The sequence below is a fragment of the Boleophthalmus pectinirostris genome, unplaced genomic scaffold (genome assembly GCF_026225935.1).
Source record: "Boleophthalmus pectinirostris isolate CB_2022bp ecotype Guang Dong unplaced genomic scaffold, ASM2622593v1 HiC_scaffold_5, whole genome shotgun sequence".
NCBI classification, from domain to species: Eukaryota; Metazoa; Chordata; class Actinopteri; order Gobiiformes; family Gobiidae; genus Boleophthalmus; species Boleophthalmus pectinirostris.
In genome coordinates, this window is record NW_026571404.1 from 20,957,601 (window position 1) to 20,969,911 (window position 12,311).

At 38.0% G+C, this 12,311-nt stretch overlaps 3 protein-coding genes across 4 annotated transcripts; 1 reads left to right on the forward strand and 2 right to left on the reverse strand.

Annotated features, from left to right (window-relative positions):
• The first annotated feature begins 2,593 nt into the window (after nucleotides 1–2,593).
• Nucleotides 2,594–4,214, forward strand: gsta.1 (glutathione S-transferase, alpha tandem duplicate 1). The gene is made up of 7 exons (XM_020921475.2): nucleotides 2,594–2,749; nucleotides 2,851–2,980; nucleotides 3,051–3,102; nucleotides 3,257–3,389; nucleotides 3,453–3,588; nucleotides 3,776–3,901; nucleotides 3,974–4,214. Exons 2-7 carry the CDS (start codon nucleotides 2,894–2,896, stop codon nucleotides 4,109–4,111), a joined length of 672 nt encoding a protein of 223 aa, XP_020777134.1. The 5' UTR covers nucleotides 2,594–2,749; nucleotides 2,851–2,893; the 3' UTR covers nucleotides 4,112–4,214.
• Nucleotides 4,215–4,233: 19 nt separating this feature from the next.
• Nucleotides 4,234–5,413, reverse strand: tmem14a (transmembrane protein 14A). 2 transcript variants are annotated; one of them, XM_020921482.2, is made up of 5 exons: nucleotides 5,259–5,413; nucleotides 4,951–5,034; nucleotides 4,778–4,879; nucleotides 4,622–4,709; nucleotides 4,234–4,519 (listed from the first exon to the last, which is right to left on the reverse strand). In XM_020921482.2, the coding sequence occupies exons 2-5, from the start codon at nucleotides 5,027–5,029 to the stop codon at nucleotides 4,477–4,479; spliced, it is 312 nt and encodes a 103-aa protein (XP_020777141.1). In that variant the 5' UTR covers nucleotides 5,030–5,034; nucleotides 5,259–5,413; the 3' UTR covers nucleotides 4,234–4,476. The 2 variants fall into 2 exon arrangements, with proteins under 2 accessions (XP_020777141.1, XP_055019063.1); XM_055163088.1 differs by lacking the exon at nucleotides 5,259–5,413 and adding an exon at nucleotides 5,105–5,247.
• A 211-nt stretch (nucleotides 5,414–5,624) lies between these two features.
• agpat5 (1-acylglycerol-3-phosphate O-acyltransferase 5 (lysophosphatidic acid acyltransferase, epsilon)) lies at nucleotides 5,625–12,179 on the reverse strand. The gene is made up of 8 exons (XM_020921465.2): nucleotides 11,357–12,179; nucleotides 10,976–11,045; nucleotides 10,786–10,901; nucleotides 10,609–10,698; nucleotides 10,138–10,228; nucleotides 9,040–9,201; nucleotides 7,761–7,884; nucleotides 5,625–7,576 (listed from the first exon to the last, which is right to left on the reverse strand). Exons 1-8 carry the CDS (start codon nucleotides 11,573–11,575, stop codon nucleotides 7,351–7,353), a joined length of 1,098 nt encoding a protein of 365 aa, XP_020777124.1. The 5' UTR covers nucleotides 11,576–12,179; the 3' UTR covers nucleotides 5,625–7,350.
• Nucleotides 12,180–12,311: the final 132 nt, after the last annotated feature.

The following is a 12,311-nucleotide window of genomic DNA, read 5'->3' on the forward strand; positions in this document are numbered from 1 at the left end:
CAGTTTTTATTTTTTTCACAAACTCCTCCTTTGGTGTTTATCAAAATAGTCTCAGATTTGAAGGAATCTAGAGGATTGGGGCATCAAACTTTATCAAAAGTGTTTGTACATGTACTACAGTGCCCCCATTTGTGTAGCAAACTTTGCAGTGAGTGTAATATAAAGAGCGAAATTGAAGACCCTCCTCGTGCACGACTGAGCAGTGGCATAGGTGAGGGCCAGGGCTGATCATTGTATTACAATTATTTGAATGTTGCACCAAACTATAAAACAATATGCATTCTATCATGAGGAAAACGTAACTGTGAGATGTTTTGGCTGCAATTCTGTTACTGTAAAATATTGTTTTTATAATGATTTTTTTTTTTTTTTTTAATAACTAGTCTTGTTAATTGGAAAATGTATTTGTTTTATTTTAATGGAAGTGTTCTATTTTATAGTAATGCTGATTGTTGCCATACATTTCAGTATGCAGGCTAATTAATTGATTTATTTGATTGCACTCCATTTGCCAGAGATGCAAGTTGCCAGTATCTTTAAATGGCTACAGTATTGTCATTTATTGCTTTATTTTTTTTAATGCAGCTTAAAAATAAAGACAATATTAAAAGAATCATCTTGTCTAGCATTCAATAAATAATCAACAGAATACATAATTACAAAATACAACCAAAAAAAGGAAGGCAGACTGCCACGTGCAGCGCCGCATTTGGATGTGTCTGAAGCTTGGAGCTTGACTTCCCTACGTTTCTCCTACAAATGGGCCTTGAGCTTGTTTGGAGGTTCTAGCAGGGGAGCGCAGCTACTGGTATACCGACGATGGTGCTCGTCCGCCGGGGGGAGCTCGTCCTCTTCCACCGAGCGCGGAGCATCGGGAGGGACACACATGGAGCGGTGAGGGAGGAAGGGGACACCCGCCTAGCCAGCCAGATCAGCCGAATCAACCCTAGCGATCGATGGGGTGACAGATGTCGCAGCCAGATCGCCCTCACATCCACTTTACACAAGAAGAGCACAAACTTTATATAGTGCTGCAATGTACTACGATCCTCAGTCAGAGTAAAATCTCCCATGCTCCTTTGCTGTATGCATAAGCGATGTTACTAACCAATGAAAATCATGAGTGTTGCGACGTGGTGCAACCACAGACCTCGGCAGTGACCGCGCTTACCCAATAGATTCATGCCGCCCACCCTCGGTGGGCTCCATTCTGGATGCTTTTTTATTTTTGTACAATACCATCAGGTTACATACAAAAATATAGTCAGTATTCTCCCTTAAACACTGCAAAACAAACAAACAAACAAACAAAAAACAACAAAACAAAAAGTCTAAAAGGCTCAATTAAGGATTCAAAATCAAGTGCTTTTAACTGGATGCACCACAGGAGACTGGGCCACAGGCACTTTATTCCTTGTTTCGACTAAACCAGCTACCATGGACAGAGTAACATAGATGGACACTCAACATGTAGTCATTCATATGAGACTTGTCCGCATATCTTTCTCTTTCTTGTCTTTTTACAACCTTCGCAAGTTAACGAGGAAATTGAGCTATGCGGAGATGTCCTGAGCTCCTGGAGCATAGTATATACAGGAAAATGACCGTGTGCTTGTCATAGATCCATAACTTTTAAACACTTGGCCCCTCTATTCTGCCCTACAAAGGCAGAATGTCGCAACAACATGTTTGGTCAAAAATTTGTTAATGTTGTTGTTGTTGTTGTTGTTATTGTTGTTAGTTAATTTTGGGGATATCTGAGATCTCCTTTATCATGTGAATAAATATTGTGAAAAATATTGAGCTCAAAATTGACCAGTGACCCTTATTTGGCAGTTCCTGTACAAAGGCAAAATGCTGTAACAGTGTATGTTTTGTTTGTGATTTAGTTATTAAATGTGTTTTATTTTAAAATCCAACCTCTCACTTCCTTTTTGGTGCGGCCTTGGCACAGGGCCTTAATATTTCTTTGAATTTAATTATATTTATATTATCTTTAATGTGAAAATATTTTGTTTTTCTATTCATACTGTGCATACTATACTGAAAAGTAACTTGTCTGTCAGATTGTTTCACTGTACAGGTGTTGTCACTATCCTGATCAGCACTAAACAGGAAATCCAAAGCTCTTCTATATCATTTCAAACAAACACCATGATGACTCGACCTTGGTCAGATGATCGTATAATGAATGTAAGTCTGGTAAAAAAATAAATAAATAAAAAATCAAGCAAATAATGATAATGTCAGTTACTGCCTATTGCAGCTGCACTACTCCTTACTTTTGGCACATGATACAAAGGCAGAGCACAGGAACTGCAAAATAAGGATCAAAGGTTAAGTTTGAGCATACAAATATTTGTTCATTTTAGCAACTAGTTGTGAAATTTTGGGAGCCCTACTTATTATACTTTTGTTTAGACGCAACAGAAACTTTGAAGTAATTTTTCTCAGTTTCACAATATGGCGAGTTAAGGTCTTTTGCCTTTGTAGGGGCAGTATCCTCCTCCTCGTGTCTGCGGTGTGCACTTTTTGTTTTTGAGTCCAAATAATTTCCCTTGTGGATAAATAAAGTTTGTATTCGTCTAAGGAGTGCATACGCACCCAGATGACCTCGATGCCTTTACCACGCCCAAATCAGACCAAAGCAGTAAAACAAGTCTGAGCAACAGCCTCTTGCACCAGTCACCAGTTTGGGGGTGTTTCTCCAGTCCTCTCAAACAAACCTTACTGATTTACCCTCGCGAAGGTTTGTAAACGCGCCCTAATCTTTTCAACTTGAAACAAACCTGTCTTTTTGTATCTGTTTTTCTATTATTATTATTATTATTTATTTATTTATTTTTTTAGGATTTTACCTACTTCTTATCTCCTGCATAAAACAATTCAAAACATGTCTGATAAAGTAGTACTATACTATTTCAATGGAAGGGGGAAAATGGAGTCAATCCGCTGGCTTCTAACGGTGGCCAAAGTTGAGGTAAGTTTTTATTTTTACGCTTAAAACTTGATACATGTAGATTAGTGTTCATTTCCTCTCTTTTTTGCAGTTTGAGGAGGTTTTTCTCACAACCCGTGATCAATATCTAAAACTTCTCGAAGGTAAGCAACCTCGGAGAACATATGCCCTGTACCCTGTATACAGTTTAATAGTTTACAACATTTGGCAGCGTTTAATGAATAGCACTACCCACCTACACTTCTAATCTAGGTTATTCATTGTCAGTACAAGCCATGCTCTTTCTGTTCTTCACAGATGGAGCGCTCATGTTTCAGCAGGTTCCTCTTGTTGAAATGGATGGCATGAAACTCATCCAAACAAAAGCGATACTGCAATACATGGCAGAGAAGTACAATCTTCATGGGAATGATCTCAAAGAGAAAGTCATGTATGCAGCTACAACATATTATAATATTGATACACTTCTGTTTTAAACGAAACTTTTTTGTAGGGTCAACATGTATGCAGAGGGATTAATGGACCTTATGGAGATGATTATGATTCTGCCATTTTCTTCAGACGCCTCCCAAAAACTTGACAACATTGAAAAAAAGTCCAAAGAGCGTTACCTGCCTGTGTTTGAAAAGGTTGTGTGTCAAATTATAATCCTCTAAAATGTTAAGAAAACAGCAACAAGAGCATATGCAGAAATAAACAACTAAAATACAAATACTAAAATACACCACTGTCCAAGTACAATATTATATGGCTACAAAACTATTATGCATTGAATGATTACATTATATCAGATTAATGTACTACTTCAAATCCCAGGCACTGTCAGGACAGACCTACTTGGTTGGAGGAAAACTGACCTATGCTGATGTGCTGTTGCTGGAATGCTCACTGATGCTGGAGGAGAAATTTTCACAGATCCTCTCCAACTTCCCCAACATTAAGGTGAAAAAAACGTTCAAATTTAGCTCAATGTACTCAAATGCAAGTTCACATGTTGTATATCTACTGTTCCAGGCTTTTCAGGAGAGGCTGACTAAAACTGAAGCTGTTAGCAGGTTTCTGAAGCCTGGTAGTCAGAGGAAGTCACAACCTGATGACAACTATGTGAAGACTGTTATGGAAGTGTTTGCTCTCTCCAAATTATCACTTTAAAAGATTTTTACTTAATGGCTGCTCCACACTATAATTCACAAACAACATTGAAATTATTATATGCTTTGTAAATATAAATACAAATAAAGCATAATTAAAAACAGTTGCCTTATCAGTGTCCATTGTCTTTATATAAAAATCATTTATTTAATATTTCTGTATTACAACATTTATTATTAAAAACAATGTCAACCTGGGGAAAAAAAAACAATAACTTGCTGTCTAAGTAGTGCATAGGCTTCCTTTCACTGCATGTTTCAACCCTGTTGGTCACATATTTAAAATGAAATGCTTTTGGCGGAATGGTTTCTTTTTCTCAAGATGGCCTGTACAGATATGAAGCCTTCACTCCAGCCTTTTTCTGGTCAAATGATGATAAGAAGCAGCAATCGAAACACCATGAATAAACTGTGGAAAAATAAAAACACAAATGAGAATTACATGTTTTGGTTTATGGATGGACAATAATAATATCTGCAGCTTTGTTGTACATTATAGCATGAGCCTGACCTCAGACCTGCCATTATACCAGCAGGCATTAATTTCCCTGATTTCTTGTATCTCATTCCCATCACGATCGAGAGAAGCCCAGAAGACACTAAAACATAATTAAAACACATTGAGATTTTTTTTTTCTTTTGGTTAATTTTAACACGTTTTTCTAACCCAGCAGAATCTTGATATCCTTGGGGTCATTGGAGAGGTTGAAAGCACCATATGCAGACAGTCCACCAAACACCAGACCAGCCATCAGCGACATTACACTTCCTGCACATGAGAGAAGGTTAAACATCAGGATAAACTCAAATGAACTATTGCGTTATGAGAAACACTGCCACCTTTTCTTTTGTATCCCATAAAACCTCCAAAGGCAATGGCTGCGGCATAGGCGAATCCTATCCAGTCCACGGCCATCATTAAGTCTTGAAGAAGAAAAATGCAATCAACAAAAAACTTTAAATCAAAGTGTTAGTTTAGTTATGTATTGCCTACGCAGAAATGAAAACTGTCTCTAGTCGTCGCTGTTGTAAAGTAGCGCTACAGTGGGCTAAAGACCACAGCAGCGATAAGATTACATATCTGTTTTCAGTTACGGAACACGGTGACTTATCCCTTCCCTTTTGTCATCCTGAGTTTAATAGCTTACTTCTGTGCAAAGAGCAGTAGCAGCAGTACTTAGATCTGCGAACAAACAGCAATCTCCAGTATGAGCAAGCCCAAGCTCCAAGCCACTTCCTGATTACTGACGCACGCGCTCTCCTGACATCTGACTGGTTGCTCAGATCATGGATCTTAGTTTTATTTTTTATAATTCTGTGGCATATATGCCTGAAATCCACACGTCCAAGAAGACCAGTTTTCCAGGCAGTTAGGACAATGGAATTGAGTAGTCTAATGTATTGGTAAAACATGGATCACTTAAAGAAAACGGTCAGTATCATTACATGGCTTGGTTTCGGCAGGTGGCAACATTTTCCTGACCAATAATATTTAATTCAGATGGGGGACTGAACTTGTTACAATGCAGATTTTTATTGTAAGTTTTTGGATATAGTAAATAATAAATGACCAGGTTCAACATCTGGCAGTATGACATCATCACATCTGTACGGAAAAAAATAAATTCAATAAAAACAGCACTCCCCCCAAAAGACACTTTATTTTAATAAGACACCCAAATGTCCACTTGTCCCAAATTGAACCAGAAAGTTAGAGCCAATGCATTATTTGAACAAAATAAGCCACTATAAAGCGCTCTGCAGCTCGGGCTGTGTCTACATGCAGCCACCAGGCGGACTGTGGTCTTCTAAGTAGACTGAGGACCGACTCCTCCAAAGAGAAGGCACACATTTCCAGCAGTTGGCATTGTACAGTCAGTCTGCAGTGTCCTGATGAGTTACAGTCAGATCTCGTGTTAAAAATGCCTATAAAATGTCTTATTTTTTAAAGTGAGGTATTGTAGCGAGATGTGAAAACTGACATCCACTTTACATGAGGGAAAACAAGTAAGTCTAAACTCTACAGGACAAGACCAATGTAAAGTGACTGGTGGAAAAAGTAAACAAGAATGGACAATAAGTGCATAATACAATACAATGACAGATAATACAAATGGCTTTGAGTGCACAGAAACCTGTGACATACTGTTAACATGGCTTTGTCAGATAGGTAGATACTATTTCATGAACATACGAATAATAATGAATGCATACAACAGGTTTAAATCTGTACCAATACATATAAAACGCACAAAAACAAACATACTTGATGTAAATGGCAATACAGTTAAAAATAATGTGGCATACACTCCCAGATTTTGGCAATAATTTGTGATTTAAAGTAAAGCTACTTTTTTATGTATGTAACACACTTTTCTCTCTAAAAGTTCAATCACAGTGAGTTAAAAAATACAGCTAGGCAGTTCAACACTAGTGGCTGTTACAGACACATGATAAATAACGCACAGCAAATGAATAAATTACTTATAACATACATTAGACAGCAAGTAATTTTCATGGTAAACATAGCAGCTGGTGCTATTTCATGAACTTCTACAGAGAAGAGCAAGTTACACTTTAGTTTAAAAATGGGGACAAATCAAAAGGTGCAATGTTTGGCTTTCAGTGACATCTTAAAATGAAGACATACTTCTGGATTAGTTATGAATCAAATATATATGATTTTAAGTCTCTCAAACACATATCTTATAAATCGAACACATTCCACCATTAATAAAGCAAAGTGCATAATTCCTGTGTGACGAACAAAACATGGACAACTGATATCAATAAGTCAGTGCACTTAATTTGAGATACATTAAGAATTGGCTGGTGTGTTTAAAATGCCAGACAAACGCTGACTGTGATTAGATCATTTGTTGTCGAGAGTACTTGGCACTCTTACTTTAATAGATGTAGATGTCTATTACAACTACCATTTAATATTTTTGTCACTTAATAATGATTGATGACAATGAAAGCATGCAGTATATATATTATTGAATAGGGGTCACTATTAGATACATTAAATATTTTGTTTTGAGGGGCCTCTTAAAGGACAAAACTGTTTCTTTAAACCTGCACTGCTGCAGAGAACAGTTAGTAGAAAAACACTGGGACAGTGTGTCATCACTGTGCCACTCCACAGCTGTACTATACCTTGTGTTCTGATACAGAAAAATGGCACCATCTTCTGCTCTTTGTGCGTGAATATGCGAGCCGCTGCACCTGCACCTTTTGTTAGGGAAACACATTGACCCAGAGCCATCCAAGCAGTGTCCCGTACACCCAGGTCCTCACATACACCCTTCTGCCGCCCTCAGTCAGCAGTAAAGGCAGCGTCAGCGCTCCCAGAATCATCACTGATGGGACTGTTTTAGAAAGGCTCAGAGGAGATAGTTTGCCCTCTCCCGGAAACTTGCATATTTTCTCTGCATCCTCCGATTCATAGAACTCTGTCAACAACCTGGGAAAAAGTTTTTTTTGTTTTAAATATGATATTAGTTATTGTAAAAAAAAAAAAAAGTTTACCTAATCAAATGATTAGCATTAATGTGGACAAATATGGTTACAGGACAAACAGAGAAAACAGTTTCAACTTTCAGAGGCACGTTTGTAAACCACCATGAATCATTCCTCCAGCCTCTTACCGGTCCTTGAGCTCAAAGCGCTGGTGCAACCACCTGCGGAAAAACATGGGCTCTGGAGGAATTTCCTTTATGTCCACGCGCTCGAAGTGAATGTGGACACGCGGACATTCTTTACACAGGAATTCTGTCAAACATAAAAAAATAAAAGACTAAACAAAAACAGGAAGAGCCTTTCAGTAAATCAGCACGTACGTTAAGACTTTAAAATCAACATAGGCGACAATGACAAAGTACTCATGTACTCATTAACAGATCAGTGAGTCAGGTCGTGATCAGTTACAAGAGTCGGTAGTTAATGTGCTTTAGTGTTACTCAGTAATGGAACGAATAATATTTAGGATTAATTTCTTAATAAGCATAATTGCAAGCAAAATCATCATCAAAATTGAAATGGTGGAGAACAAAAAAGTAATCTAAAATCTCCAAAACTCCTTTTCCACCCTCCACAGGCAATTTATAATGCCCCGTTGGGTGAAAATGTGATTTGAATTTTATTTCTTGTACAGTACTGACATTTTGGCAAAAGGATGGCCCACTGTCCTCAGATAGAAAAACTTAAATGTGGGACAATGTTAATATACAATTTAGATAGCAGTCTTCCGTTTCTCATTATCATTAACAGCCAAGATTAAGAATGTTATTTTTACAGTTAAAGGAGCACTATGCAAGTCCTCTGGTGGAGGCTCTTCCACCTGCCTGTTAACATGTAGATTGTATTGCTTTGCTAGCAATATTTTGTTTGGCCAAAAGAGTGTGGTTGGTTCTTTATAGATCTTTAACTTTCTCTAGTGTCATTACATGCTTGTCTCCATGGAGATGGATAAGCGCAATGCTATACTGTGACTATGGAACATTTCCAGCAAAGCAATCTTCATGGTAGCGGAGCCTTACAGTTTCAGTTACAGTGTACGTTTGATATTTGACCTACGTATATGACATTGAAGTAAATTACCAAAGACGTTAGTTATTGTCAACAGTGCAGGAAGTGCGTGATAGAAGAATGCTTTTTGTTTTCGTGAAAACACATGGATGTGTACTCACAAGAAACGGGATGTTTTCTTTTCCTGTTCAGAACCGTGTTTATTGACCCAGGAACACGAAAGAATTAAAAAACACTGAAAAAACATAATCGATCTACAGGATGGGAATGCTGCTGATTTGTGACGTTTGTTTTTATTTCTGGGAATAACAAACCCAGACATAATTTGCTGAACATGTTTTTAGTAGGGAATTAGTGAAAGCTGATAATTTGACAATGGGTTAGTAGCACCACATTTACCTGGCATGGACGGAGCAGGATTTCTGTGGCGGTTGCTGTTCAGAGTGCCTTCATAGGCCACAGTGATGTCATACACTGCGTCCAGATGGCCTTGCATCGCCTCTAAAGCCACACGTGATGCCTTCATGCGCGGGGTCAGTGTGTGTTTGAGAACCGCAAGTCCTTTGGGCAAAACAAAGACAGCTCAGTTTAGTGCATGGTCAAACTCGTTAAATGGTAAAAAATTTAATTGGTAGAATAGGAGTGTAAGGTTTTTATAGCGGTGATCAATAATGACAAAAAATATCAGAGTTATTCAGATGACCATCAGATATTTTGGCAATCCATTAAAAGGCGCTAAATTGAACCTCCAAACAGACTAAGAATTTAATAACACACTGCAAGTTGTTTATAACTGTATTTTTATTTCCATAGCATCTTAACAGCAAGAGTTTTTTCTATACATTTCCCACATTTATCGCTCAACATGTTATGCTAATGCTTAAGTTTCTTAATTACATTTGAGTCAAAAACATTTAGGATCTCTTCAACAGTTTATTAATAAATATTAATAGAACTCCAGAGTGCTTGAGAAAAAAGATCAATTAAAGCAACACAACACATGATAAATGAATGTTGTGATGCTGTGATAGTGTGCGCTAAGGCCAGATTTCTCAGTCTGGTGCCTCTGAACCACTGCTGCCACTAATACCTCACTAATAACAGATAATGTCATGAGCGCATAATTCCTCCTCGTGGTTTATTTGGATTAATGGAGGAAGGTGATATTTGGAGATCTGGATAGAGGTTTAATCTCTGCAATGTGAAGATTGTGAGCCCATTTAACTACAAAACAACAAAACAATGCAAATTATAGTAAAATATGGAAGTGAAGGAAAAGATAAATTATATGAACATATCTTTTCATTTATGTTTAAACGGGGCAGTGCATAACATGTACCCATATAAATATGCCAGATCTATGGTCTCATGGTAGTTTGATGTTAAGACATACAGTCACAAAACAAAGCACAATGTTAAAGGCTACAGAGACATAGATAAGTTAATAAACGTTAGATGTTTAGTGGATGAAGATGTAAGGGAGTAAATTGCCAGTACCTTCTTTTTGAGCAAAAGCCTGACTGTCAGCGATAACACTCCTGAGCTCTGGATTATAGCGAGTTCCTTCTGGGAAGATGACAAGGTACATCTGTAGAAGAGAAGCAAAACTCAACTTTAAAAAGGAATTTAGGTATACTTTTTTTTAACAACCAAATAAATTGTCAACATCTACACACCATGACCAAATTAACTTTAAAAAACAGTCAAAACATTTCACCATACATGTTTGTTTTTTTCCAATTGATCAATATTGTTACAGCTCAGAACCATTAGTGAAAGTGCTTCAGTAGATTTCCCTTATGTGCTCTTGTATCGGTTGAGTGCATGAGCTAAGCATCACAGCAGACAGTAAGATGTGTAATGCTATGACAATGCATTGACAGATGTTTATGCTTAACTATTTTGGAAACTAACAGATGAATTCATAATGTCTTTTCTATGCAAATAACAGTGACAAACCAAACCTACCGGTGCTCCGGCTTCAGTTTGTCTCAGCAGCTTCTTCTTCATGGCCTTCTCGTTGAACTTTGAGCTACGTTTGACATAGATTCCTCCATGCTAAAGATGTAGGACAAATAAGTAATATTAAAATGCACACATTATTTGCACATATATGTTTGTTTAATCTTGATACAGTCATATTACCTGAGAGAAGTACCAGCCATACAGTGGAAGCCACTTGAGTCCATCTTTGAGAACATACCGAACGTGGCCAAGGGCACTCTGTCTGATGGCCAGCATGTCAGCAATGATCCAGTCAGCTTTGAACAAGAGCATTAAGAGAACTTTAGAAACAACAGTGCAAACTCATACACTTTGGGATTCTTAAATTCACCTGTACATTGATGATTGGAAAGGTAGATTACATTTTCTTTTTTCTTTGGTATATCCCCATACACTATTATCTACAACAAAGAAAGCATTCATTAATGGTTATAAATGCAATACATTTGTATTCGTACAAATCAAAATCTGGTCACTCTTGTATTTCACAGTCATAGCACTAAATGTGTTTAATGAAAGGAGTGGTGCAAAAGAATGCAACATATCTGGCCTATCAGGACTTGTCAAACAAGACTGCTCACCTAAGGCAACTGTTGCATTTTCCAATTTAGACTAGTTTTCACAACTTAGTTGTTATCGGTCAAGATCTGCATTGTTCGATGTATGAACGTGTAGAGAAAAACAGAATTGTTACAGTTGTTTAGTTGCTTACCTCTACTCCTGTGTAGTTTTCGAAGAAGAACAGGACCATACTCTGATAAATACAATACAGTCGGTCATCTAAGGTGTGATAGACTCTGGCAGGTAGGACCGTGGAGAGAAGGCGCCAGACCCCCCATGATAGTAAGTAGGCTGGAGCTGTCCCCAGCATGATAGTCGCTGGAAACCAGTACCGCAAAGAGTACGTGTGCACGACCAGAGAGAGCAGCATGTTCCCAAGCACAGCAGCCCTGATCTAAAGAATCCAGGACTAATCTGCTAGTCTGAGAGCTACACTTTGCAAACACTGCAATTCAATTTTGGACAGCAAGTCCTATCTGTAGCACACCGCACCTGGCCTATTTTCAGCACAAACACCCCTATAAGTCAGCATCTAAGTAAAAAAAAGCTGCAGTAGCAGATTGAGAAGCTAACCGGCTAATGCTAATTTTAACCTTGTGAACAGATGCAGATAGGCAGTTTGAAGTCTTACATCCAAACAATGAGTCGCACAAGATCTTCCATACGCTACCTGAAGCAAGTTATCGGGTTGACAAAAAACAAAACAAAGTTTAACCCATACGAGGTATATCAAATTCAAGTTGGAAAAGTGCTTTAGCATAAAATAACGTGTCCGCGAAAAGTTAGTTGCATAAATGCTTCTTTAAACAACAGATTTCCTTTGAGAAGGCTTCAGTTTATAGATCCAAACCCATCCCGTATTGTTAGGGCAAAATAGAAATAAAAGTCTTCGTACTGCATGAAGGTGTAGATAAACTAGTGCTACCGCTTAGTGAAATGTCATACACGCCTCCTCCTCCGTGCAGCCTGTCCGTGGTGCAGCCCCAGCAGCCACACTCCAACAAGGACGCCCCCCATTGGCTGCGTGACGCAACAGGACAAAACCAATGGGAGTGCATCATGTGCGACAACTACTACTGCTCATTAAAAATAATCGTGGATCTATG